At 56.1% G+C, this 26945-nt stretch overlaps 3 protein-coding genes across 3 annotated transcripts; all 3 read left to right on the top strand.

The window, feature by feature from the left end:
* Nucleotides 1–2450: 2450 nt before the first annotated feature.
* LRG1 (leucine rich alpha-2-glycoprotein 1) lies at nucleotides 2451–5025 on the top strand. The gene is given in 3 exon segments (XM_028520039.2): nucleotides 2451–2563; nucleotides 3299–4346; nucleotides 4348–5025. Coding segments are annotated over 3 exon segments (1134 nt in total). The 5' UTR covers nucleotides 2451–2510; the 3' UTR covers nucleotides 4381–5025.
* A 757-nt stretch (nucleotides 5026–5782) lies between these two features.
* Nucleotides 5783–13562, top strand: PLIN5 (perilipin 5). The gene is made up of 8 exons (XM_028520038.2): nucleotides 5783–5856; nucleotides 6619–6699; nucleotides 7470–7665; nucleotides 8562–8644; nucleotides 8990–9170; nucleotides 10549–10748; nucleotides 12047–12163; nucleotides 12540–13562. Exons 2-8 carry the CDS (start codon nucleotides 6640–6642, stop codon nucleotides 13068–13070), a joined length of 1368 nt encoding a protein of 455 aa, XP_028375839.1. The 5' UTR covers nucleotides 5783–5856; nucleotides 6619–6639; the 3' UTR covers nucleotides 13071–13562.
* Nucleotides 13563–16138: 2576 nt separating this feature from the next.
* On the top strand, nucleotides 16139–26945 carry PLIN4 (perilipin 4). Its single transcript, XM_028521270.2, has 9 exons — nucleotides 16139–16247; nucleotides 16368–16432; nucleotides 16848–16995; nucleotides 17840–17901; nucleotides 20186–23071; nucleotides 23369–23738; nucleotides 23841–24028; nucleotides 25709–25795; nucleotides 25865–26945. The coding sequence occupies exons 2-9, from the start codon at nucleotides 16385–16387 to the stop codon at nucleotides 26195–26197; spliced, it is 4122 nt and encodes a 1373-aa protein (XP_028377071.1). The 5' UTR covers nucleotides 16139–16247; nucleotides 16368–16384; the 3' UTR covers nucleotides 26198–26945.

Below are 26945 nucleotides of genomic sequence, written 5' to 3'. Positions count from 1 at the left end.
GGGCGACCATCCCCACCATCCATCTCCAGCCCTTTCTCACCTTCCCAAACAGAAACTTGTCCTGGTGAAGCACTAACTCCTCATCCTGCTCTGCACTCACCCCACCTGCGGAGTTTTAAGTTAGACGGGAAGCCGCCAGAGGGTCTCAGGCAGGAGACATGATCTGATTTCATTTTAAGAGGATGCTTCAGCATTATGTCATTACAGCTCATAACCCTCCCTTCCAGCCTGTGTCAATGAAGCACCTACTGTGTGAACAAGACAGACCCGCTTCCCCCTTGCCGTGGGGGAAACTGATAATCAACCAAGAAACTCAAAACACTGTGACGGCATCTAATAGCTCCTCCTGAATCTGTGCGTGTCTGTTTTTTGTTTTTTTTTCCCAGCTTGAGGTGTAATTGACATATGACATCACATAAGTTTTAGGTGCACAACTCAACTATCTGATATACGTGCATATTGCAAGATGACAACCATGAAAGGGTAACGCATCCATTACCTCACACAGTTGCCTGTTAGTGTGTGGTCAGAACACTTAAAACCCACTCTCTCGGCTACTTTCAAGTACACAATGCAGCGTTCTCAGCTGCCGTACTCGAGATCCCAGATCTTACTCGTAACTGCGGTCTGTGCCCTTAGGCCGGCATCTCCCATCCCCCGCCCCAACCCCTGGCAAGAACCATTCTACTATCGGGTCTATGAGTTCATTTTGTTTTAGGTCCCACATATAAGTGAAATCACACAGTATTTGTCTTTCTCTGACTTATTTCACTTAGCTTAATGCCCTCCGGGTTCACCCATGTTGTGGCGAATGGCAGGATTCATGTCTTATTTTATGGCTGAGTAATATTCCTGTGTGTGTGTGTGTGTGTGTGTGTGTGTGTCCGCGCACGAGTGAGAGAGAGAGAGAGAGAATAATGCTACAATAGCTATGAGGGTGCAGATATCTAAAGACAGTGATTTCATTTACTTCAGATAAATACCTAGATGTGGAGTTGCTGGATGGTATGGCAGCTCCATTTTTAATCTTCCAAGGAACCGCCATGTTGTTCTCTGTAGCAGCTGCCCAACTCATGCGCCCCCGCCACCAGTGCAGAGGGCTCCCTTCCCCCGCCTCCTCTCCAGCGCGTGTCACTTGCTGTACCCCTGGTAATAGCCATTCCACCAGGTGTGAGATCCTGTTTCATGGTCATTTTGGCGTTTCCCTGGTGATCAGTGATGTTGAGGATCTTTTCATGTATCTTGTGGCCATTTGTATGTCTTATTTGGAAAAATGTCTACTCAGGTCCTTTGCCCTTTTTGGTGTGTGTGTCTGCTTTGTATGTCCGTCTCTGCAGGCCTGCCATTCTGTCCTGTGTGTCTGGCTCTACCCCTGTCTCTCTTGGGTTCTGTGTATTTTTTTGCCTTCTCTGTGTCAGTATCTATGTCTGTGAAGTCACGTGTGTCTCTCTGTCATTCTTTATCTGTGTCTGTCACTGTCAGCCTGTGTGTTTGTCTCTGGGCCTGTGTGTCCACTGAGACAGAACACAATCATCGTCACAGCTGAATAGGGACAGATCGTTAATGGTTGGGGCCAGGGAGAAAAGGCTGTGGCGGGGCAAGACAGATAAAGGCCTCAAAGCACATGTGAATTTTTAGAGCTCAACAAGAATGAAAGCACCAAATAGCAAAACCCATGAGATGCAGCCAAAGCTGCTCTTAAAGGTAAATGTGTAGCCCCTGAATGCATTCACTAGTAAGCAAAAGACCCAAAACAAATAGTGCATCAGCTTAGGGTGAAGAAAGAAAGCACAACACTTGAAATCTATGTGATTTTATTAACCAGCGTCACCCCATTAAATTCAATTAAAAAGAAGAATAGACGGGCCTCTTGGACATTGAATTCCACCTCACTGATGGGGAAACGGAGGCCAAGAAAGGTTAAGCTGCTTGCCCACGGTCACAAGCACAGCAGTCCTAGCACAGCTGGGATCACGCCAAGTATAGTCCCTCCCAGACCATTGTTCCAAGATCTCAGAGACTTTTGGCATCACTCACTTCTTTTTATTTCTAAAAAATTAGTTCAATAAAAATATATCCAACAACGTGTCATAAATTCAAGACAAGTGTTTTTTGTTCTCTTCACTACACTTCCTGGTTGCTCAAATGTGTCATAAATAGTACCTCTTGCTCAAAGAGCTGTCCCCATCCCCCAGGCTTGACCCTTGATTCCTTGAATTCCTGGAGTGGGGACTCAGCCCCAGAGGTTCAAGGGTGCCCACTTCCCAAAAGCAGGAATCAGGGAAGGAAAACTTGGCAGAAGCAGGGACAAGATGGGGTGGGCAGACCCTCCGCTGTCCTCCCCCAGCCGGGAAAACAATTTTGCAATCCTGACCCCTCCCTTCCCCCTGCCTGGCTCAGGTTTAGCCACCATCAGGAACAGGATGTGGGTGGGGACTTCCCTATGGTTGGTGCCCCCTCCCCCAGCCCAGGCAGGTATAAGGTTAACTCACCAGACCAAAGGAACCTAGATGGAAAAGAGAGAGGCCACCATGTCCTCCTGGAGCCCAGAGCTAACCCGGAGGTAGGTCCCCCTGCCGCTCCTGGGCGGACTTGGACGACAGGCAGTGCGGACATTCCCTCCGACCCCAGAAGCCCTGGGGCCGCACCACTGGCCCGCTGGCTGGAGCAGACTGACGCCCAGGCCCCAGCTAGGATAAGCTTGCTCCCACACACGCACTGGCCTGCAGGCACCCCAGGCAGGGCGTGGGAGCCCACCCCCAACGTTGGAGGCCTGCTGGAGTGACAGGGAGGAGCAGAAGCCCCAGCCCGCCCAGGGTTTCAGAGCCAAGCTGTAAACCACCCAGTCCCAAGGCCAAACGCCTGTGCCCAAACCTGCTTCAGGCACCTTTCAGATTCAGGGTCCTGTTCACACCTGGAGCCCTGGGTCATACCTGAGTGCTGGAAGCAAGAAGGAGCTGGACACAACCTAGCCTGGTTTAGTCAGGGCTGAACAGAAAGAGGAGGAGGAGCACAGAGGGGAAACTGAGGATGCTGTTTGGGAAAGTAGGAGAAAGCTTCATGGAAAAGGGGGCATTGGAGTTGGGGGCTTTGCGGGATGGGTAGGAGTTCACTGGCTCTGCCTTTAAAACATGCAGAGAAGGAAGTGACTGTGCTAGTTCAGCAAGACAATGAGGAGGCATGGCGGTCGGGGGTGGAGGTCCAGATGAGAAGAAGTGGGCAGAGTCTGGGTATAGTTTCACTGAGGTGGCTATATTTTTACTTTGGCTCATTAAGCACCTTCTGTCATTGCCTGCAGCCCAGGGGGCTTGGACCTCCTTCTTTCTAGAACCCTGTTCCTGCTGCTAATAACTGTGGCCCCCTCAGCCCAGAGAGTCACCCCAAGCCCTGATGCCTGCCTCGTGTTCCAGTCAGAAAATGGCAGCAGCGTCACCTGCCAGCCACCTGCCAAATTCTTGAGTTACCTCCGAGCTGACACCACCTTCCTGTCTGTGGAGTTCTACAACCTCACCCAGCTGCCACCCGAACTCCTCCAGGACATGTCTAACCTCCAGGAACTGCACCTTTCCAGCAACGGGCTGAAGAACCTCTCGGCCAAGTTCCTATTGTCTGTGCCTCGGCTGAAGGTGCTCGATCTAACCCGCAACGCCCTGACCCGGCTGCCCCCGGGCCTCTTCCAGAACTCAGCTGCCCTCCACACCCTGGTGCTGACAGAGAACCAGCTGGACGTCCTGGAAGCTTCATGGCTGCATGGCCTGAAAGCCCTGGGGCACCTGGACCTATCTGGAAACCGCCTCCAGACACTGCCCAATGGCCTGCTGGCCAACTTCACCGATCTGCGCATCCTTGACCTTAGCAAGAACCAGCTGGAAACTTTGCCCCCTGACCTTCTGAGGGGCCCCCTGAAGTTGGAGCGTCTACACCTGGAAGGCAACAGATTGCGAACACTCGAAGAGGACCTGCTGGTGCCCCAGCCAAACCTGCACCACCTTTTCCTGAGTAATAACCAGCTGGCCACAGTGGCAGCCAGCACCTTCCGAGGTCTGAAGCAGCTGGACATGCTGGACCTCTCCAACAATCTACTGACCAGCGTGCCCAAGGGGCTCTGGGCATCCCTGGGGAAGTCCAGAGCAGCCCAGGACATGAAGGATGGCTTTGACATCTCCGGTAACCCCTGGGTCTGTGACCAAAACTTGGATGACCTCTATCAGTGGCTTGTGGACAACAAAGACAAGATGTTCTTCCGGAATAACACGTGTTGTGCTGAGCCTAAAGCCGTAAAGGGCCAGACACTACTGGCCGTGGCCATAACCCATTTGAAGTTTAAGACTGGGGTGGAGATGGGTAGGGATGGCCTGGCAGAACACTGCACCCCACTAGGCGATTAATCTCCCCTTTTAAGGGTGAGGCAGGCTTTGCATAATTGCTGGACCCATTCTTCCCACGCTTCCCAAAACACTTCTTAGGCTCTGTGGCTTCCTTGCCTTTGCTCATGCTGCATCCTCTTCTAGGAATGCCTTCCCCATTCCATAGATCTCTTAGTCTCCCTGTTCCCTCAGCTCTCTCGCCCTCCCTCTGGCACAGCCCTGGCCACACTGGGGCTGTCTTTATCTGGCTCTGGCTCTCTCTGTCCCCCAGTTTGAGGGGGTCTCTGAGTGCAGGGCCTAGGGCTGAGTTGCCTCTTACTCATCACTTAGTTAGGGGTCAGACCCAAGGGGCTTAATAAATAATTGTCAAACAGAATTGGCATGTACTGTGTTCCTCCATCTCCCAAGTCACTGTCTTCCTGCAACCTCCTCAGTCTACAGGATAAAGGAGGAAAGAAGAGGCTTGAACCAGGGCATGGAATGCTGGGCTTGAAATTCCAAATGGATGGCAATTGGAATCTGATGGCCTGTGGCTGGTCCTCCTCCTCCCTTCTATCCTGAGGCTTAACTGGAAATAAAACCCTGACCGTTGCCCGAGGTGTCATTTTACTGGTGGATTCCTGCCAGAGCTTGTGCCCTGGGGAAGGTTTAAATTAAACCAGATTGCTTCAGGTCTCCAAACAATTTGTCATGCTGGCCAGTGATAACCCAGGGGGCAGTCACCCAGGGCAAGTGTGGGCAGACTGGATGAGGCTGAACAGATGGGCAGAAGCCCAGGGACCTGTGTCCTCACGACTCAGAACCTGGAGCCACCTGCTGACACAGTGCTGGGCATAGTGGGAGCCAGGGTCAGATTTGGGGGTCCTGGGAACTTCTGGACCATGCTCGGATTTGTCAGTCCCCGGGGAGGTATGTCATGCTCATTGGTGGTCATTTCAGGCACGATGATGAAAAAGCCAGGGTCTGGAGCCTGGCAGAGCTGGGTTTAAGTCAAATCCTTCAATCGCTGTGGGATCCAGGGCAAGTGGTTTAAGCATTCTGAGCCTCATTTGCTCATCTGTAAAACAAGAATCTGAGGGAATGGGCCAGCCAGGCTCCTGGTTTAGTTAAGCGGCGGACTGAAAAGCAAAAAAAACCAAAAACAAAAACAGAACAACGTTAAGGACTTGCCTGAGGTCACTGTGCGTGGAGGTGAGGGCTGTGATCGCCCTCCACTGAGGGTGATACGGAAGTAGCTCAACCCATGGGCGTCCAGCGTCCCCAAGCTGCTTTGGCAACCGCACAGGGTTCTGGGAGCATCGGAGAAGAGCATGTGGGCCTGGAGCCCCGCCCCAGAGGCACGCCCCTGCACGGCCTCTCTCTATTGGTCGGTCCCCAGAGGCTCCGCCTCCGGAGCCACTATAAGGCGGGAGGGGCAGGCAGGGGGCGGAGACGAGCCTGTGTCGGGGGTCCGTGGAGGTACCTGGGGGCTGAGGCTGCACACGCCCAGGTGAGTGCCACGCGGGTGGCGTCCAGGAGTGCTCCGCAGGACCAGGAGGCCCCGAATTGGGTGGGCAGACGAGGGTTCAGCAAGAGACAGGTGACAGGCCTGAACAGGTGGCTGAGACCCTTGTCCCAGTTGGCTGAAACTCAGGACCCAGGTGGGCGGGGACCACGGCTCTGAAGGCTTGGGGTGGAGATGAACTGCAGGCGGGGAGCCTGAGGTCGAACTCTCTACTCGGAGTCAAGCTTATGCTGAGTGACCTTGGGCCCAGCATGGACCGCTGTGTGCCTCAGTTTTCCCGACTGTCCAACTGACTGAGTTTATTGGGATTCTACAGTTACCACCTGCATCCCTGCGGTGGGCTGCTTGTGCAGTTCTGTACAGGGCAGGGACAGCAGGAGCATTTCCTACTTTGCAGAAGAGAAAACAGCCCAGAGAGGTGAAGGCACTTGCCCAAAGTCACACAGCAGATAATGGCAGGATTCAAACCCTGAGCCCATGCTTTGAATCACAACAGAGCCACCCCCTTGCCAAAGGCTCTCTCATGTGTACCTACTGTGGGCGAAGTCCTGTGCATGCACTATCTGTGCTCCTCGTGACACTTTGAGGAAAGTATTGTCGCTACCCCATTTTTCAGATGAAGAAACTGAGGGCCTAAGAAGGCACAAGAATTCCTGGAGTCACAGAAGCTCTTAGGCTCCAGGCAGAACCCAAGGCCTGGGAGGGAGCTGGGAGGGCTGACCCCCCTCACTTTGTCCTGGTCCCCAGGTGACCTTGCTTGCAGCAGGCATGTCAGAGGATGAGGCGGCTGAGGCCCGCAGACCCAGCTTGTGGGAGCAGGACCAGCAGGTGAGGGGGTGCACGTCCTGTGGAGCAGGGCATGGGGAAGAGTGAGGTACAGTCCCTCCCTGAACAGCTGCAGGCTGGTTGTCCCCTACCGCCTCTATCTTTGATGCGAGCGCCTCACTCTTAGGGCATTTTGGACCATGGAGGCTGGCATCTCAGTACCTCCTACCCTTTCCCCACAGAACACAGAGAAGTCCGGGGAGGGGAGTATCTCTCCAAGCAGACCCAGCTGGCCCCTGCCCAACTTTCCCTCTCCCGCTCCGGGTCTCCCCGCCCACACGTCCTTGTTTCTGCATCCAGCATCATGGCGCTCTTAACACCCGCAGCAGCAACCGCAGCGCTCGCAGCACCTGCTCTGCATCAGTCACTGTTCCAAGGGCTTCACATACACTGGCCCCCAACACGTCGATCATAGCCCTGGAAACCGATTTTACAGAGTGGAGACCAAGGCGCCAAGAGGTTCACTCACTTGCCCAAGCTCACAACTCAGAGGTGGCCAAACCACAACTGACTACAGGCAGTTTTGCTCCAGAGGCTGTGTGCCCTTAGCCACCAGACTCTTTCAGAACTTCTCACGCTGTGCGTGTGCTGTTGAGAACAGGAGCCTGTGAGCAGCTTCCCGTGGGTTTCCTCTGCTGCACACAGCCAGGTGCTCCATATGCCCTCTTGCCCACCCCTCATTCTGGCCCATAGAGAGAAAGTGAAAGTGGGCTAAAGAGTGGCTGAGATTCCCACCTCCCTGGGGACCCTTTTGATGTTTCCCCTTCCCACAGAGCGCGGTGCAGCGAGTTGTGGCCCTGCCCCTGGTCCGAGCCACATGCACTGCCGTCTCCGGTGCGTATAGCGCAGCCAAGGATAGGCACCCGCTGCTGGGCTCTGCCTGCCGCCTGGCCGAGCACTGCGTCTGCAGCCTCACCACCAGCGCTCTGGACCACGCCCAGCCGCTGCTCAGCCACCTGCAACCTCAGCGTGAGTCCCCCTGGCCAGAATACTTTGGTTGCCCCGTGGTTCCACCCTCTCCTGCTCCACCCACATGGCATGCCCTGGGGTGGACCCCAGGGTCTGGGTGTCCCTCCGTGGTCTCACCTATCCTGTGTGCCTTCAGTCTGACTGCCTCCCCCCACATCCACCCGTGCTCTCCTCATTCAGTCCTTCTTTGCCTGTGCCATTTCTCCTCTGCTTGTGGGTGTACTGTGCAGTTTACTTGTGGTCCCCTCCTTCTGTCCCCTTTCCATCTGTCTTGGTGTCGTCCTCCCTTGTTGGTTGGCCTGCTGTGCCTTGGGTTCCCTCTGCCTGCCATTCCTCCCTTCCCCACCTGCCCCTGTGTCCTTGCCCCCACTGCCCTGAGCCCCACATCTTCCCAGACCTGTGACCAGCTCAGGAGTCCAACCTCACAGCCCAATGTGGGGAGGGCAGAAGGCTCTCGGTCTCACGTTTGACTGAAGAAGGGAGCCATCTGAGGGTCCCTGCCCAGGGCCTCCCCACCTCCTTTGCTGGCTTGAATGACCTTGAGCCCGCTCACTGCTGCGGCATCTGAGCTGAGCAGGGGTGTGGAGTCACCTTGGTGCTGGCAGAAGCCAGTGGCAGAGCAGAGGTGGGGAAAGCGGAGGAGGCGGGGCCCAGCCTGACGACCCACATACACCCTTAGGGTCTCCAGCCCCTCAGGGGACCAGCCAGGCTTTCCTTGACCTCTCCCTATCTTTGCCTCTCTCTCTCTCCCTCCCTCCTCCCCTCCCTGTTCTCCTCCTCTCCTCCTTCTTCCTCTGCTTCTCCCTCCAGCACTCCCTCCTTCTATGTTCCTCTGTATCTCCCTTGTCATCTTCCAGATTCTCCCCGCCTCTCTCTCTTTCTCTGTCTCTCTCCAGTGGCTACAGTGAATGATCTTGCCTGCAGGGGCCTAGACAAGCTAGAGGAGAAGCTACCCTTTCTCCAGCAGCCTTCGGACAGGGTACAGCACCAGACCGTGGGGGCGTGCGGGGGGTGGGAGTGGGAGGGAGGAAGACTGCCTTCTCCCAGACCCAGCCTGGACCTGGGACTTTGGTCACCTCAAAAAACACCAGCCAGATGAAAATAGTTGGCACCCATATTTATTGAGCACTTAATATGTGCCAGTAGGTGCTGGTAACCCCTTCAACCACCTTGTGAGGGAGATAGTTTCTTTTTCTCCAATTTATAGAGGAGGATTTCTGGCCCAGAGCTGGGAATTGGCCAGGAATCCTTGACCCCCGGCCCCAGGGGCTAGGGAAGGGAGCCAGAATCTAACAGCACCTGGATCAGGGGCCCTTCCCTCTAGGTGGTAACCTCAGCCAAGGATGCAGTGGCCAGCAGTATGACAGGCGTGGTGGGCCTGGCACGGCAGAGTCGGCGCTGGAGTGTGGAGCTAAAGCGCTCCATGAGCCACGCTGTGGACGTTGTGCTGGGCAAGTCGGAGGAGCTGGTGGACCACTTCCTGCCCATGACCGAGGAGGAGCTTGGTGAGGCCAGTGCCCTCCCCGCCCCACCCCTAAGTCCTCCTGCCCAGCCCACATCCCCGGAGGTTCCAGATCAGAGAGGTTCAGGGCTCGCTGAAGGACATAACTGATCGGCAGGAACATGGAGCTAGAGCCTAGCCCTGACCTCCCACTCCACTTCCGTGGCCCCCCAGCCCACATCCTACTAGAAACAGACCACCCAGACCCCAAGGGCATAATTGGCTTAAAGGCTCGAGAGAGTCATGGTCTTGAACTGCCAGCCCTCCAAATTATATCATCTGGCCTGTACAATGCCTTTAAAATCTTTTAATTTATTGCATGCATTTAACAACCAGATCTTGCCCTACACATCCTGATTCCTGCCTCGCCTTCAAAAACTAGACACTTGGGTTCAATAGCGTCTGCCCCTTTAAAGCCCACCTTTCTCCAGTGTTCTAGCATTGCCTGCTGGTGCTGGACACAATCTGACTGCTCAACCCCTGCTTTAGGACACTAGAAAATGTGTCCACGTGCTTCCTCCTCAGCACAAAGGCTGTGAGGCATTTTTGGAGCACCTACGTAGCCACACCAGCCAGGCCAGGGTGAGACTATTCTTAACCAATGTGCTAAACTGCCTCTTAAAGAATGTATCACAAGTGCCTGGCACACAGTAGGTGCTCTCTCCCTCTCTTTCTCCCTTCCTTCCCCTCTCCAAAAATAAATAAAATCTTCAAAAAAAAAAAGAAAGAAAGAAAGAAAAAGAAATAGTCTAACCCCGACTGGTGTGACTCAGTTAGGTGGATGTCGTCCCACAAACCGAAAGGCTGTAGGTTCAATTCCTGGTCAAGGCACATGCCTGGGTTGCAAGTTCAGTCCCTGGTTGGGAATGTGCAAGAGGCAGCTGATTGATATTTCTCTCTCATAACCATGTTTCTCTCCCCTTCTCTCTCCCTCCTTCCTCTGGAAGGAGAGAAACATCAATGTGTGGTTGCCTCTCATGCACTCCCTCCTGTGGACCTGGCCCACAACCCAGACATGTGCCGTGACTGGGAATCAAACCAGTGACCTTTTGGTTCACAAGCTGGCACTCAATCCACTGAGCCACACCAGCCAAAGCAAAATTTTTTTAAAGAATAGTCTAGAGCCAGAGTGTCCAGGTTTGAATTCCAGTTCTGTTTTCTGCAGACTGTAGGACTTCACCTCTCCCTCAGTTTTCCCCATCTGTGAAGTGGGGCTAATAAAACTGCCTACATCACAGGGTTTAGGGAAGGTTGAATGAGTTGATATTGATAAAGGGAAACTATAAATTTGGGAGCCCATGGGCTTGTCGACGCAGAAGGAGAGTGAACAGACATGGAGGTGGTGTCTATGCTGAACCCCCGTCCCCCATCCTGTCCTCCAGCGGCGCTGGCAGCGGAGGCTGAAGGCCCAGAAGTGGGCTCAGTGGAAGAGCAGAGGAGACATCAGGGCTACTTTGTGCGCCTGGGCTCCCTGTCAGCACGGCTCCGCCACCTGGCATATGAGCACTCTCTCGGGAAACTGAGGCAGAAGAAACACCACGCCCAGAACACACTGGCCCAGCTGCAGGAGACACTAGAGCTGGTGAGAGCCCTCCGCCTGCCCCCCGCCCCCATAATGCAGGCCACTAAGCATGGACTGAGCACCAGCTGAGTACCTGGCCCCATGCTAGACTGAAGGGGGAGGCAGAACTGTGCTCAGCCGCCTCTAAGTGCATGTGTTCAGGGTTGGGGCTGGGGGCTGCCTGGGGCTGGGGAAGCTCAGGGCCTGCTACGAGTCAGGGGCTGGGGAGTGAGGGAGGGGTTCGGTGGAGGAGGCAAAGTAGGAGTTGGAACTCACAGGCAGTTAAGATAGGTCCAGGGAGAGAGAAGGTGCCTCTTCCTTCACTCTCCTGTCACCAACACCAGTCCTCTCCATCCCTTAGGTTCCAGCTCACAGCCAACGTCTTCCCACATTGTCCATCCCTCCTCACTCCGAAGGGACATGACAGCTCCTGCTTCCTGGGCTCGATAGGCTCAGATGCCCCAACCTTCTTATCTCACATCCCCTCTCCCCACCTCAACTGCCTGCAGCGCCATATTCTCATCCCCTCCCACATCTGACTCATCAGCTACACTATCAGCTCTGTCCTCAAAGTCTATCCTGAATCTACCCGCATCTCCTCCCTCCTCTTCCTCCATCCACCTGTATCCAGCCCCGGCAATTGCTCACCTAGTCCCCCAGCTATCCTCCTGGACCCAACTGTCATCCCCACAGCAGCCACTAGAGGGTGCCTGTGAACCCCTGAGTAGGTCTATTTCACTGAGCATAATATCCTCAAGGTTCATCAATTTTGTAGCATGTATCAGAACTTCCTTTCTATGGCTCAATACTATTCCATTGTATCAATGGGCCATACTTTATTTATGCCTATTTTCTAATACATTCCCTGTCCTGGGTACTGAAGGCACAGTGGCCCCTTTAGGATACTCACAGTGCCGTCGGGAGAGTGAGGTTATAACAGGGAACACAGCAGGTGTTTGTGGAGCCCAGAGGAGGGGTCTACCCAGCCAGAAAGGGAGGAGGGAAGACCTCCTGGCGGGGTGATGTCTGCACTGGGACTAGAGCTGGAGCACACCAGGAGAGAGGTCGGGGGTAGGGTGGAGGGAAGAGCGCATCTGGCAGAGGGACCAGCATGAGCAAACACCAGGCAGCGAGTCTGAGCTCTGGGGGAGCCCTGTGTGCAGGGCCTGCCAGAGGGCAGGGGAGACAGTGAACAGCCTGGCCAGGCTGGACCAGCAGGTGTGGCAGGTTGCTCACAGGTGTTCCCTAGATGCTTAGTAAGGCCAGATCCAACCCCCCAAATCCTCCACCTCTGACGACCACTTCTCCCACCCCCACAGATTGACCTTGTGCGGTGTGGGGTGACGCCCACCGCCCCGGCCCGCCCTGGGAAAGTGCACGAGCTGTGGGGGGACTGGAGCCTCGGTGCCCTGGAGAACGGCCGCCGCCGCAGCCAGGTAGGATGGCGGGGGTGTAGGAGGTGGTTCTGGATCCACCCAGGGTTGCCAGGGGCCTGTCTGGAGCTGCGTCTAGCCAACTGGTGAGGTCAGGTGGTTGGAGTGTCCATGGAGGAAACTGAGGCTAGGAAAGTCTCATTGTGGGCCTTTTAGGGAACCCTTCCTCTGATTCCTACTTTTGGGAAGGCAGGGCTGTCTTGTTGTGTCCATGGGGGAAACAGAGGCAGGCAGTCCCATTGTGTCCATGGGGAAATTGAGTCAGAGTGACAATACCATTGTGTCCATGGGGAAACTGAGGCAGGGCTGTGGTCTCAGCAAGTGTCCCTCCAGGACACTGAGGCCCCACCCCTCCCACCCCTCCCACCCCTCCCCACAGGCGGAGCTGGAAACACTGGTACTATCCCGAAGTCTGATGCAGGAGCTACAGAGCTCAGTGGACGCACTGGAGAGCAGCGTGCGGGGCCTGCCCCGGGGCGCCCAGGATAAGGTGTCCGAGGTCCGGCGCAGCGTGGATGCCCTGCAGGCCGCCTTCGCCGACGCGCGCTGCTTCGGGGACGTGCCTGCGGCGGCGTTGACTGAGGGACGGGGCAGAGTGGCTCGGGCCCACGCCTGCGTGGACGAGCTGCTAGAGCTGGTGGTGCAGGCCGTGCCACTGCCCTGGCTCGTGGGGCCCTTCTCGCCTGTTCTGCTAGAGCGGTCAGAGCCCCCACCAGACCTGGAAAACCTAGTGGACGAGGTCGTGGGGACCCCTGACCCTCGCTGGGCGCACCTGGACTGGCCAGCCCAGCAGAGAGCCTGGCAGGCCCAGCACAGGGACCGGACAGGTTTCCCAGAGGACATTCCAGAGGAGGAGCCTGAGCCCCCCAGCCGTCCCAAGCACACGCTGATGCCAGAGCTGGACTTCTAACGGGACTGAGCCTTGCAGCCAGAGGCAGAAGGAGACTGCCTCTCCACCTCATCTTGCTGCCCCCTAGTGGCCATGCGGAAGCACTAACACCGAATGCCTTAACCTTGGCCCAGGCACGGACTGGGGGGCTTCCGGCGGAATTCTGAATCTAGGCCAGTTTCACTGATACCAGATCCTCCCCAGTACATCCCTTGGACATATGGGGACATGAACCTAATCCAGTCTGACTAGTCCTCAGCTGGGTTCATCTCTGTGGTCACCTGTTTCCTTACCCCAAGAAGCCAATCAAACCTCCTTGGAGAAACACACATTTTGCCCAATGGCTTCTATTTGGGGCTTTGAAAAGTGAGCACTCCCCTGCTCCCCCAGCTTGCACATCCTGGACTGAGGGGCCCCAGAGATGCTGGGTTGCACCAGCTGGGCCTGCCAGACCCACCTGCTTTGCTGTTTGGGGCATGCTCTCCAGAATAAAGGTGCTTCGTGATGCCCAAATGCGCCTGGCCTCTGTTCTGACCGGGGGCGGTCTCAGGTGCACGGTGCTGGGGGCCTCAGGGCTGTGTGACCACATGGCACAAGCCAGGGATGAGATCTGAAAGGATTGATGCCCCCCCACACCAGCTTGACATCCTGTCTGTAGTTCTACCTTCAGTGCCCAGCCCACTCGGGTTAAGCGTTGCCCCTTCAGCTGTGCTTCCTGGAGTGCACGTTCACGCTTTAGTATAAATGAATGTCTTGGAAATTATAGGGGGCAGGATCTGAGGAGAAAGAAGTTAGATGGGTCAGCCCCTCCTGTGCCCACCTCCCTGGGCGCCCAGGAGCTGGCCTTACTATGGCTTCTCCACTGCTCAGAACTGGGGAGACAGAGGCAGAGCAAGGGCCACGGGAGTCTCACAGGGGACCTCCCATGCCCTGACCACATTCTTGGCTGCCCCTCAGGCTCCCCGGAGGCCAGGCAGGGTGTCGGGAAACCACAGTCTGATTCAATGAGGTCAGGATGGCCCCTGGCTTCCTTGGGACTCAGCCCTGCCCACTTCCCACCAGCCAGACTCACTGCCCTGCCCCTGCTCAGGAACCTCCCGGCTCCCCGCCACCCTGGGGTTGAGTCCCAGCCTTGCTCGCAGGTGGGTGGGCAAGCAGTGTCCCCTCTACGAACCCATTTTCTCCTCTACAAAATGGGCAAGTCATGCCAGATCCTAGCAAACACCTCACCCCCAAAGGCTATTATTCAGTCACTCATTTATTCAACAAACATTTATAGAGCACCTGCTGTGTGCCAGGCACTTCTCTGCCTTGAGGGCAAGGCAGAGAACAAATGGATAAAAATCCTACCCTCCATGACCTAACAATACAGTAGGAGACAGATAATAAACAAAATAAGTAAATTACTTCTCTTAGTGTTAGAATGATGAGAAAAATAAAAGGGAAGGACAATGGGAAGTGTGTGGGGGTTGAAGAGACACGTATTTTTAAATAGAAGGGGGCCAGGAAGGCCTCTCTGAGGAGGTGGCATATGAGCAAAGACTGAAGAACATTCCAGGCAGGGGGCACAGCCTATGCAAAGGCCCTGGGGCTGGACCTGGCCTGGCCTATGTGGCTGCAGCAGAGTGAGGCGGAGAAAGGGAGTATGTGAGGACAGGGAGGGGACAGGAGCAGGTCATCCAGAGCCTATGGGCCTCGGGGAGAACTTGGGCCTTTACTGCAAGGGATATGGGAGCCCTGGAGGGCTGTGGGCAGGAGGGGGAAGAGACCCAACTTGGTGTTCATGGCCATTTTTGTTATTATTGCTGTGTTCCCCTTCCCCTCAGGGTGCTGTGGCAGCCCTGAGGGGAGGAGCACTCCCAGGGTCCACCCAACCCATTGTCACCTTTAGGAAGTGTTGGCTGGAGAGAGGTTACGGGATCCCCCTTTTGTTCCTTGACTGTTGGACAAACAGTGATGGCTTCAAGAAGACAACCTGGGAGTCGTCAGACCCAGAGACAGGGCCTTCCCTTCTCCCAGCTCAGAGCCCAGAGCCACCAGGGGGCCTCTCCCCAGCTCCCACGGGCACATGACTGGGATGCCTGCTTTGGGGGCAGGCAGGAGGGAAACTGCCCAGGGAGGGCATGGTAGTCACTCCTCTGGTCACCTGTGCACCTATCCACAGCCAGGTCATTCTGCACACAGGCTCAGGGCCTGATCTGAATGCCATCTCTGCCACTTCCTGGCTCTGTGGCCTCAGGCACAAAAAGCCTCCTCCAGGAAGCCACCTTGGATTGGCCTGAGCCTACCAGGCCTGGTTCTCACCCTTTGGGTGGCCCCAGCTCTGTCGGTGCTCTCTTGGTCTACATATTGGTCCCTTGCTCTCTCTTCCAGACAGCAACATGTCCCCTCCCTGCTGAGGACAGACGTTGCTCTCTGCCTGGACAATGCTAGGCTAACGTCTGTTGAGCACCTGCTGGGTACCAGGCACAGGGATCAACAGGTTGTGACCTCTTTTCGCACTCACAACCACTCTGTGAGTTGGCCCATTTAACCAAACATTTATTAAGTGCCAACTCAGTGCCATGTATTGTCCTACTACAGGGAACACAGGGAGGGCACGAGTTGTGTGGGTGCCTGGGGAAGAGTGCTGTAGGCAGAAGGGAAAGCCCATGCAAAGGCACTGAGGCCAGACCTCGCCTGCAGATTTGGAGGAACAGCAAGAAGGCCCCAGTGTATGGGGTCCAGTGTGGCTGGAGTGATCCAGGGGAAAGAGAGCCAGGGGAGATGAAAGCAGAGGGGGAACAGCACATTGTGGGCACAGTGAGAAGTCTGAAGGGGAAACTGGGGCCAAGGCATCCCAGCAGAGCTGAGCTTTGAACCATGCCCATCTCGTGGATGAAAAGAACAGGCCAAAGGGCATACAGGCCACGTCTCAGGGACACAGGATGGCCTGTGACTCACTTAGCTTGGTGGGGGCGGTGCTGTGGGCAGAGGTGGCCCAGTACTAACAGAAGGGGAAAGGTGCGGGCCCAGGGCCCATGCTGGGCTGGGCAGGCAGGCACGTGACTGTCCAGGGCCCTCCCCCAGTCTGCTGGCTGCCTGCCTCTGGTGGCCAGGCCTGCGCCTGCCCCGGACCCTATAAGGCCTGGGAGCTGAAAGCAGAGCCAGCTGTCAGCTGCGCCACCAGTCACTCCAAAGGACCCTCACACAGTCTAGGTGAGCAATGCCAGGGTGAGGCCAGGTCTCCAGGTGGGTGTTTGGGAATGCCTGGGGGTGTGGGTGTGGGGCAGGAGACGTGGGAGCCCCCATTTACAAACCCTCTCTGCTCTCTTCCAGCTGCTTAGAGTATTAACATGTCTGCTCAAGGGGAAGGAGGCCGGGAGCCCAAACCCAAGGGCAAGGTAAGGGGAGGCACAGGAGCGGGAGACCCCCCAGAACCTTGGGGAGGTGACCTCACAGTCCTGGGAAGGGCTCTTCCCTCCTGTCCCAAGCTGGGGGCAGGGGATAGCTCATGCAGACCTCAGCTCCTTCCCTACTGTGTGACTGGGTGGGCCACGGCCCTCTCTGAGCCTCCATTTCTCCATCTGTGAAATGGGGGCCGTGGAAGGAGAAGGCCTTGGAGACTAGGACAACCTTCTCCTCTGCCCATGGGAAGCCAGCTGCATCTGCCCATTGTCCAGTTGAGGAAACTGAGGCTGGGAACTCAAGGCCACCCAAAAACAAGGGCCTGAGGAGCTGTGGAAGCCCAGGGCTGTCTGATGCTCTCCCCCACCCCATCGCAGCCCAGCCCTTCTCACATGGCCCCTCCCCACACAGATCCTGGGCAGCTTCCTGGGGTTCCTGCCTGGCTTCAGTTCTGCTCGGAACCTGGTGGCCAATGCCCAAGGCCCGGCGAGAGAAGTCCAGCCAGTCACTGATCCTACAGGTGCTACCACCCCCCAAGCCACCCATCCCCAAGCCCAGGGTGAGTGCACAGGTTCACAAGGGTGGGGCAGTGAGCAATAGGAAATCTTCTAGAAGGGACTTCTAGCCACTTTGGGGACATTTTATATGGGACTGGCATTGCTCGTTTAGCACCAGATGGGGAAACTGAGGCATAAATATGGCAGGTGTGTGGCCCAAAGTGGCATAAACAGTGAAAGTGCTGGTGTGAACACAGCCTATCTCCCTGCAGTACACCTGTGCTCACCCCCAGCCCCCATCAGCCCATTTGCGAGGCCCATGAACCAGAGGTTGGGTGTTCCACAGGTGTGAACTCACTGGGGATGGTGATCCTGGCTCCCAAAGAGGGACAGTGGTTTCCCCGGGTGGCAGAGCCTGGGGTCTCCCCACCCTCCAGTTATTCAGCCCGAGTACCCTGGACACAAAGAGGGGCTGGTGCAGGGGACAGCCCAGGGTTGCGGTGGCTGTCTGGGCGGGGCCTCCTGCCCCTGGGCCCAGGGCCCTTGGTGGCTGACTTCTGCTCCACATACCCAGGTCTGATGGGCAACTGCCAGCTGTGGCAGGGGTGACGTGGGGCTCTGACTGTTCCTGTGGCCTTCCTGGGTGGGCCCCCAGCACCCCGGGCCCAGGTAGAGAAAACACCGGGGAGCCCCTGTTCCAGGATACGAAGGCCCTGGGTGGGGGGGTCAAAGGGAGCACAGCCCATGGCCGTGGCTGTCAACTCCTGTTGTCCCTGGCACAGTGGCTGGGACATTCCTGACCTTTCGGGCTGTGCCTGTCAATTGCACAACAGGCACCGGGGTGGCTGATGCCAGCTCACTTCCCTTGCCTTCCCGGGAGTGCCTGACCAGCTCCTGTCCCCATAGCAGCTACCAGCCCGAAGCAGATGGCAAGGGAGGTGGAGATGCTGCCGCTGCCTTCAGACAAGGTGAGAGGTGCTGCCAGGGCCTGTATGATGGCCTCTGCCTTCCTTGGGGATGTTGTGGTTCCTACCAAAGGAGAGAGCGGACACCCCTGTTGTGTCCTACTATGGGATTCTAGACAGATCCTTCCCCTCTGAGCCTCTACTTCTACATCTGTGAAATGGGTACAGTACTGCCTCACTGCCCAGCATGGTCAGGCTCCAGACTACTGAGAGCCCCTCACTGTGTCTGGCATGATGTGACCCAAAAACCAGCAACTCACTCACCACACTAGGCTCTGGCCGCCATGCTTTATATGTGCTCCTTAATAGTTAATCCTTCCAACCAGCCTGTGAGGGAGTAAATAGTACCCACACGATAGCTGAGGCACAGAGAAGCTGAGCCACCTGCCAAAGGTCACACAGCAGGACATGGTAACTTGGGATTTGAACCCAGGGCAGAGGCTAAAATGCACCAGTGCGGCATTCACCCTCTGTCCTGAATACATGGCAACCACACGTTATCCTGTCCCCATGGCCGGGCCAAGCAAACGGGCTGATGTACGCTAGGTGCAGCCACAGCAGGATGGCAAAAGCTTGACAGGAACTCCTCTGCTCCACACATGCCCCCACTCTGGTCCTCCCAGTCTCCCTCTTCCCCCAGTTCAACCAGGTCTTAGCAGCTCACAGGGCCTCACAGGACCTCAGCAGGTCCTTCCAGCCCAAACTGACAGACCCCTTACCCCTCTCCCTTTATGCATGCGTTCTCTGCTCCCCTCCACTCATGTTAACTGAGCACCTACTATCTGCAAAGTGCTTTAGGTGCCTTGTGACTTACTTCCTCCCCAATCCTTGAAAGAGGTGCTATTTTAACCACCATTTTTCAGAAACTGGCTCAGACGGGGGATGTGGCTTTCACACAGCTAGTGCAGAGAAGAGGTGAGATTTGAACCTGGATCTCTTTAGGCACAGAGCCCGAGGTTCCCACTTAATTCAATGCTGGGCAGGAGGCAGGGAGTGAGAATAGAACTTCAGTTTCTCAGCATCAGCATGGTGGCGATCTGTGCAGGACCATTCTTGGTTGTGAGGTGCTCCTGGGTATGGCAGGGTTTGTGCAGCATCCGAGGCCCCCAACCATTCAATGCAAATAGCACCCCCTCCCAACAGTCACACAATCACAGATGGCCCCAAATTTTGTCCAGCATCCCCATCCCCAGGGCGTGGGGAGCAGGATTGCCCCTTGTGAGAACCGCTGAAGTGAAAACGGCGTGCTCATGGCTGCCCCAGTGGTGGCAACCCTGGGCCACTACAATCCTTTCACAATTTGGTTGAACTAAAGACAACCACCACTAGGTAGGTTAGAAAATAATGTTACTCCCCTGGCTAGTGTGAGTCACTGGATTGAGCATCAGCCTGTGAACCAAAGGGTCACTGGTTCGATTCCCACTCAGGACACATGACTGGGTTGCAAGCCAGAGCCCCAGTTGGGGGCGCATGAGAGGCAATCACACATTGTTCCTCTCCCTCTTTGTCCCTCCCTTCCCCTCTAAGAATAAATAAATAAAGTCTTAAAACTAAATAAACAGCCCTGGCTGGTGTAGCTCAGTGGATCAGGCACAGGCTGCGAACCAAAGCATCGCAGGTTCAATTCCCAGTCAGGGCACATGCCTGGGTTGCAGGCCACGGCCCCCAGCAACTGCACATTGACATTTCTTTCTCTCTCTTTCTCCCTCCCTTACCTCTCTAAATATAAATGGATAGAATCTTAAAAAAAATTCTTAAAAAAAAAACCCTAACTTTATAGAAAAATAAATAAACAAACAAACAAAGTTACTGACAACTCCCTATGGCTCAAACCCAACACCTGTACCTATATGTTTAGTTTGCTACTTTCCAAATGCTCATCCCCTTCTCTTGGTTGGACACGCTCATTTTAACAAGAACTCTGATCTCCTCACTGTAACAGGGCACAGGTTCAAAATCTGCTAAAAGTGAACAAAAATATGTAATTCAACAGCTTGCTGACCACAAGGCCAAGGCACCTTGTCAAGGGTTCCAAAGGTGTAAGGGACCCGCTGTCAGCCACGGGGTCTAGTGAATCGGGGGTGGGGGGCGGGTAAGCTGACACCATGAGGGAGCTTGTTAAGCCCAAGTGCTGGAAAACCACAGGGACATCAGAGGTGGTGCAGTGAGGACACTGGCCTCCGGGGGACAGACCCCACTCACCAGGAGCCTCAGCAGGCAGTGGGCAGAGGTCTGGGAGGGGAGGCGGCTCCCAGCTCTGCTTCAACCACGTGTCCTTTTCCATCAGATGACGTCTGGGGCGAAGGATCTGGTGAGCTCCACGATGACCAAAACCAAGGATGCCTTCTCCTCCGGAGTGGCCAACGTGGTGGACTCAGCTAAAGGAGTAGTCCAGGGAGGACTCGGGATGACCCGACCTGTGCTCACAGGAACCAAGGAAGCTGTGGCCAGTGGAGTCATGGGAACAGTGGGTGTGGCCAAGGGCGCCGTCCAAACTGGCATGGACACCACCAAGACCCTCCTCACTGGCACCAAAGACGCAGTGTCCACAGGCCTTACTGGGGCCATAGATATGGCCAAGGGCACTGTCCAGACTGGCGTGGACACCACCAAGACCGTCCTCACTGGCACCAAGGACGCAGTGTCCACTGGCCTCACTGGAGCCATAGGTATGGCCAAGGGTGCTGTCCAGACTGGTGTGGACACCACCAAGACCGTCCTCACTGGCACCAAAGACACAGTGTCCACTGGCCTCACTGGGGCAATGGGTATGGCCAAAGGCGCTGTCCAGACTGGGGTGGACACCACCAAGACTGTCCTCAGTGGCACCAAGGACACAGTGTCCACTGGCCTCACTGGGGCAATGGGTGTGGCCAAGGGCACTGTCCAGACTGGCGTGGACACCACCAAGACCGTCCTCACTGGCACCAAGGACGCGGTGTCCACTGGCCTCACTGGAGCCATAGGTATGGCCAAGGGTGCTGTCCAGACTGGTGTGGACACCACCAAGACCGTCCTCACTGGCACCAAAGACACAGTGTCCACTGGCCTCACTGGGGCCATGGGTGTGGCCAAGGGTGCTGTCCAGACTGGCGTGGACACCACCAAGACCGTCCTCACTGGCACCAAAGACACAGTGTCCACTGGCTTGACTGGGGCAATGGGTGTGGCCAAGGGTGCTGTCCAGACTGGTGTGGACACCACCAAGACCGTCCTCACTGGCACCAAAGACACAGTGTCCACTGGCCTCACTGGGGCAATGGGTATGGCCAAAGGCGCTGTCCAGACTGGGGTGGACACCACCAAGACCGTCCTCACTGGCCCCAAGGACGCGGTGTCCACTGGCCTCACTGGAGCCATAGGTATGGCAAAGGGTGCTGTCCAGACTGGTGTGGACACCACCAAGACCGTCCTCACTGGCACCAAAGACACAGTGTCCACTGGCCTGACTGGGGCCATGGGTGTGGCCAAGGGTGCTGTCCAGACTGGCGTGGACACCACCAAGACCATCCTCACTGGCACCAAAGACACAGTGTCCACTGGCTTGACTGGGGCAATGGGTGTGGCCAAGGGTGCTGTCCAGACTGGTGTGGACAACACCAAGACCGTCCTCACTGGCACCAAGGACGTGGTGTCCACTGGCCTTACTGGAGCCATAGGTATGGCCAAGGGCGCTGTCCAGACTGGTGTGGACACCACCAAGACAGTCCTCACTGGCACCAAGGAGACAGTGTCCACTGGCCTCACTGGGGCCATGGGTGTGGCCAAGGGTGCTGTCCAGACTGGCATGGACACCACCAAGACCGTCCTCACTGGCACCAAAGACACAGTGTCCACTGGCCTGACTGGGGCCATAGGTATGGCCAAGGGTGCTGTCCAGACTGGCATGGACACCACCAAGACGGTCCTCACTGGCACCAAGGACACAGTGTCCACTAGCCTCACTGGGGCCATGGGTGTGGCCCAAGGCGCCGTCCAGACTGGCGTGGACACCACCAAGACCGTCCTCACTGGCACCAAAGACACAGTGTCCACTGGCCTCACTGGGGCCATGGGTGTCGCCAAGGGTGCTGTCCAGACTGGTGTGGACACCACCAAGACCGTCCTCACTGGCACCAAGGACACAGTGTCCACAGGCCTTACTGGAGCCATAGGGATGGCCAAGGGCGCTGTCCAGACTGGCGTGGACACCACCAAGACCGTCCTCACTGGCACCAAGGATGCGGTGTCCACTGGCCTCACTGGAGCCATAGGTATGGCCAAGGGTGCTGTCCAGACTGGTGTGGACACCACCAAGACCGTCCTCACTGGCACCAAAGACACAGTGTCCACTGGCCTGACTGGGGCAATGGGTATGGCCAAGGGCACTGTCCAGACTGGTGTGGACACCACCAAGACCATCCTCACTGGCACCAAGGACGTGGTGTCCACTGGCCTCACTGGGGCAATGGGTGTGACCAAAGGCGCCGTCCAGACTGGCGTGGACACCACCAAGGCCGTCCTCACTGGCACCAAAGACACAGTGTCCACTGGCCTCACTGGGGTCATGGGTGTGGCCAAGGGCGCTGTCCAGACTGGCGTGGACACCACCAAGACTGTCCTCACTGGCACCAAGGATGTGGTGTCCACTGGCCTCACTGCGGCCATGGGTGTGGCCAAAGGCGCTGTCCAGACTGGCATGGACACCACCAAGACCGTCCTCACTGGCACCAAAGACACAGTGTCCATTGGCCTGACTGGGGCAATGGGTATGGCCAAGGGCACTGTCCAGACTGGCGTGGACACCACCAAGACCATCCTCACTGGCACCAAGGACGTGGTGTCCACTGGCCTCACTGGGGCAATGGGTGTGGCCAAAGGTGCTCTCCAGACTGGCGTGGACACCACCAAGACGGTCCTCACTGGCACCAAGGACACAGTGTCCACTGGCCTCACTGGGGCCATGGGTATGGCCAAGGGTGCTGTCCAGACTGGTGTGGACACCACCAAGACCGTCCTCACTGGCACCAAAAACACAGTGTCCACTGGCTTGACTGGGGCAATGGGTGTGGCCAAAGGCGCTGTCCAGACTGGCGTGGACACCACCAAGACTCTCCTCACTGGCACCAAGGAGACAGTGTCCACTGGCCTCACTGGGGCAATGGGTGTGGCCAAGGGTGCTGTCCAAACAGGCGTGGACACCACCAAGACAGTCCTCACTGGCACCAAAGATGTCATGTCCACTGGCCTTACTGGGGCCATAGGTATGGCCAAGAGCACTGTCCAGACTGGGGTGGACACCACCAAGACCATCCTCACTGGCACCAAAGATGCAGCGTGCAGTGGCCTTTCTGGGACCATCGGTGTGGCCGAGGGTGCCGTTCAAACTGACATGGACACCACCAAGACATTCTTCACCGTTACCAAAGACGCAGTGTCCACTGGCCTCATTGGGGCCATGAGTGTGGCCAAGGGCGCCATCCAGTCTGAGATGGGCAGTGTCCAGAATTGGTTACCTGGCTCTGAGGAGACCTCCTATAGTGGACTCATCAATGGCAGGGACCTGGACAAATGTGGGGAAGAAAGTATTCTTAGCCCCCAGGAGGCTCAGTCTTGCAGGGTCTCCAGCCTCTCTGACACTCCATGTGCAGGCCAGGACCTTGCCAGAGAAGCCACCCCCAACAGCCATGGCCTTGTTTCTACTGCAGTAACATTCACACAAGGTACGAGCCTGGGCAAGGAAAATGCTGGGTGTATAGCTACCGCATGCGGCCATGAAGGTGTCACAGGTTTTACGACACTCTCGGATGAGCTGGAGGAGCTGGGGGAGATCTTCCACCCTATGAATGCTGAGGAGCAAGGTGAGAAGACGGGCTGGGTCCCAGGTCCTAGTGAGGGCTTGTCATTTGTCCAATCCAAGAACTGGATGGTCCTTGGTCCCCTAATCGCATCTTCCCTTGCAGCTCAGTTGGCAGCCTCTGAGACTGAGCCCAGAGTTCCTGCAGGAGACCAGAGGAGCTACTTTGTGCGTCTCGGTGACCTGGCCCACAGCGTCCGCCAGCGAGCCTTCGAGCACGCCCTGAGCCACCTGCAGCACGGCCAGTTCCAAGCCAGAGCCACACTGGCCCTGCTTGAGGACTCCTTCAGTACGGTAAGTGTCCGCCCCTGTATGGGGCCCCTTTCTCAAAATTTCCCCCCATGGCTTTCCCGCTAGCGTGCAGCGATCCAACACCTGTCAGCCACTAAGGTGACCACAGACCGCCCTCGCGGGGCTTGTATCCCACAGAGCGAGACAACCAAATCGAATAGATCATTCTGCCTCTGCCCCCCTTATCTGTGGGAAATACATTCCAAGATACACTGCAGATGCCTGACACCACGGATAGTACCAAATCCTACAAGTACTATGGCTTTTTCCTACATATACATACCTATCATAAAGTTTAATTTATAATTTCTTTAGGCACAGTAGGTTAACAATAAGTAATAATAAAATAGAACAATTTATACTGTAATAAAACAATGTTAACATGGCATTAAAATAAGGGTGACTGGCCCTGGTGGTGTGGCTCAGTGGATTGAGCGCCGGACTACAAAGCAAAGGGTCACTGGCACACACCTGGGTTGCGGGTGAGGTCCCCAGTAGGGGCCGTGCAAGAGGCAACCACACATCAATGTTTCTCTCCCTTTCTTTCTCCCTTCCCCTCTCTCTAAAAATAAATAAAATCTTCAAAAAAAAAAAAAAACACAAGGGTGACGTAAACATGAGCCCTGTGGCACCCCCATCTCATAACTGAGATGCCTACTGTGTGGCTACAAGGTGGCGGGCCATCTGCAGCATGGACACCATGGATGAGGGGATGAGTCCTGCCCCAGATGGGACAGAGCAAGGCCATGTGAGATTTCATCACACTACTCAGAACAGTGGGCTGCTTAAGAATTACGTACTGTTTATTTCTGGAATTTTCCATTTAATATTTTTGGATCATGGTTGACCTTGGGAACAGAAACTGTGGAAAGTGAAATGGAGATCAAGGGGGCAGTGCTATACCTCCAGACAACGGGGGTGCAAAGAAGGAACCAAGACATCCACGCAGAGAGGGCCTGGGCTGGGCAGGAGCACGTCCCTTTGAGCCACACTGTGTATGACAAAGAGCCATGCAGAACTGGGGAGAAGTGAGGACCATCGGAATAGAGTGCCCAGCCCTGGCTGGGTAGCTCAGACAGTTACTGTTGCCCTGATACACAAAAGTTGCAAGTTTGACACCCAGTCAGGGCACATAATCGATAAATGAACGCATAAATGGGTGAAACAACGAATCAACGTTTCTCTCTCTAAAAAAAGTGTGCTCAATAACAAGGTGGGTGTTCATGGGGCAGAAAGGTACCCAGGGTAGACAGGGCGAAGCGAAGGCGGGGACAGGGCAGTGGGAGCCCAGGGGTCTCGGGATCAGCGATGTGCAGAGGTTCTGATGGGGTGCCAGTGGGACAGGTCTCAGAGGCCCGAGGGGCAGACCACACCGACCATGGGGAGGTGTCAGTCTTATCCAATAGGCACTGGGGAGCCACAGGAGAGCTTTGAGCTGGGGAGTGACAAGATCCCATTATCCGTTATTTGATCTCACTGAGGACCTCCTGGGAAATTTGGATTACTGCCACTTTGCAAGAGAAGACAAGCCCATCACGGCACAGTTGGCTCTAAGCCTGTGGCCTTGCAACCATGCCACAGAGGTCTGGACACCAGGCTCCTGGCCCTTCATGCCTCCCCCAGGGGAAAGTGTGCAAAAGGGCCCTGCCAAAAGCCATCGTTTCTCTGCTGGGCTCTTTCCAGATTGAAAAGGCCAAGCAGGCTCCAGAAGGACAGCCGTGGCCAGATCCAGGTCCAAGGGGCGGAGTGGAGAAAGCCGGTACCCAAGAGGTATGTACGAGGGGCCAATGCTCCCAGAATCTTCTCTCTGACCACTACTCACATCTCTCCTTCCTGCAGGGGCCAGATTCGGAGGCTCTATCCAGAACCCGTGGACTCATCCAGCAGCTCCACGTGGCCTACAGCACCCTGGCCTCCGGCCTCCAGGGTCTTCCGGCTGAGCTCCAGCAGCGGGTGAGGCAAGCGCGGCACAGCCTTTGCGAGCTCTATGGCGTCATCTCCTCTGCCAGCTCCGTCACAGAGCTGCCAGCCGAGCGCCTGGCCCAGAGCCGTGAGCACGTAGTCCAGGCCTGGCAAGGGCTGGAGAAGCTGCTGGAGAGTGTGCAGCACAGCCCCCCACTCAGCTGGCTGGTGGGGCCCTTTGACCTGCACCCTGGTGGGCAGCAGCTATAGATAGGCCCCCCTCAGAGCCTCCCCAATCCCAAACCAGCCCTAACTCCCCAATCGCTGGACACTGCTGGTTGGCGCACAGAGGACTTAATGCAGTAGACATGCCACGCCCCCAGCTCTGAGACTGTGCCATCCATCTTTCTTCCCAAGCTCGGCTGGACCTAGAAGCTCAGGGCGGCTAAGACCATGAAGAGAGGGTCTGCACTTGAAAATGCTGAGCAAGCACACCAGTTAGGAAAGAGAAGTGGAAAGTGCCTGAGTCTGGGAGATTTTCCACTCAGCTCCCCGCACTAGGAGCCCCATTACTTTCATGGGGGACAGGGGTCTTCCACCCCTGCCTGGGCCTTCAGCTACCAGCTCGGCAGGTTGTCCCGCCTCTCCACCCTGACTCTAAAGCATCTCCCCTAGCCCTCAGCAAACACCCTGCACCAGAATGTACCAGAATGTCACCATCACCCGGAGGCAGGGTCTCACTGCCTCAGTTAACCCCAGTGTGGCTAAGAGAAGGGGCTTCTTGAGGACAAAGCCACCAGCAGCAACCCCCTCACCTCCAGGCTCTGCGGAGCCCTTCCTTGAGGACATTACCTGGGGGTGAGTAGAGTGGATACAAATCAAGCCCCTTCTGCCTCTTCCACTCACCCACCTGTTCCACCCTGTAGGCCAATCACATATTAGAGAGCTGAGGTTCTGGTCTCCGAGGTACCTGGGCCCAGAGGCTGCCCACGGCTGAATAAAAGGACTTTCCCACTGG

This window comes from Phyllostomus discolor, chromosome 8, assembly GCF_004126475.2.
Source record: "Phyllostomus discolor isolate MPI-MPIP mPhyDis1 chromosome 8, mPhyDis1.pri.v3, whole genome shotgun sequence".
NCBI classification, from domain to species: domain Eukaryota; kingdom Metazoa; phylum Chordata; class Mammalia; order Chiroptera; family Phyllostomidae; genus Phyllostomus; species Phyllostomus discolor.
Note: the sequence above shows the minus strand (reverse complement) of the source record. Positions and strands in the feature narration are given on the sequence as shown.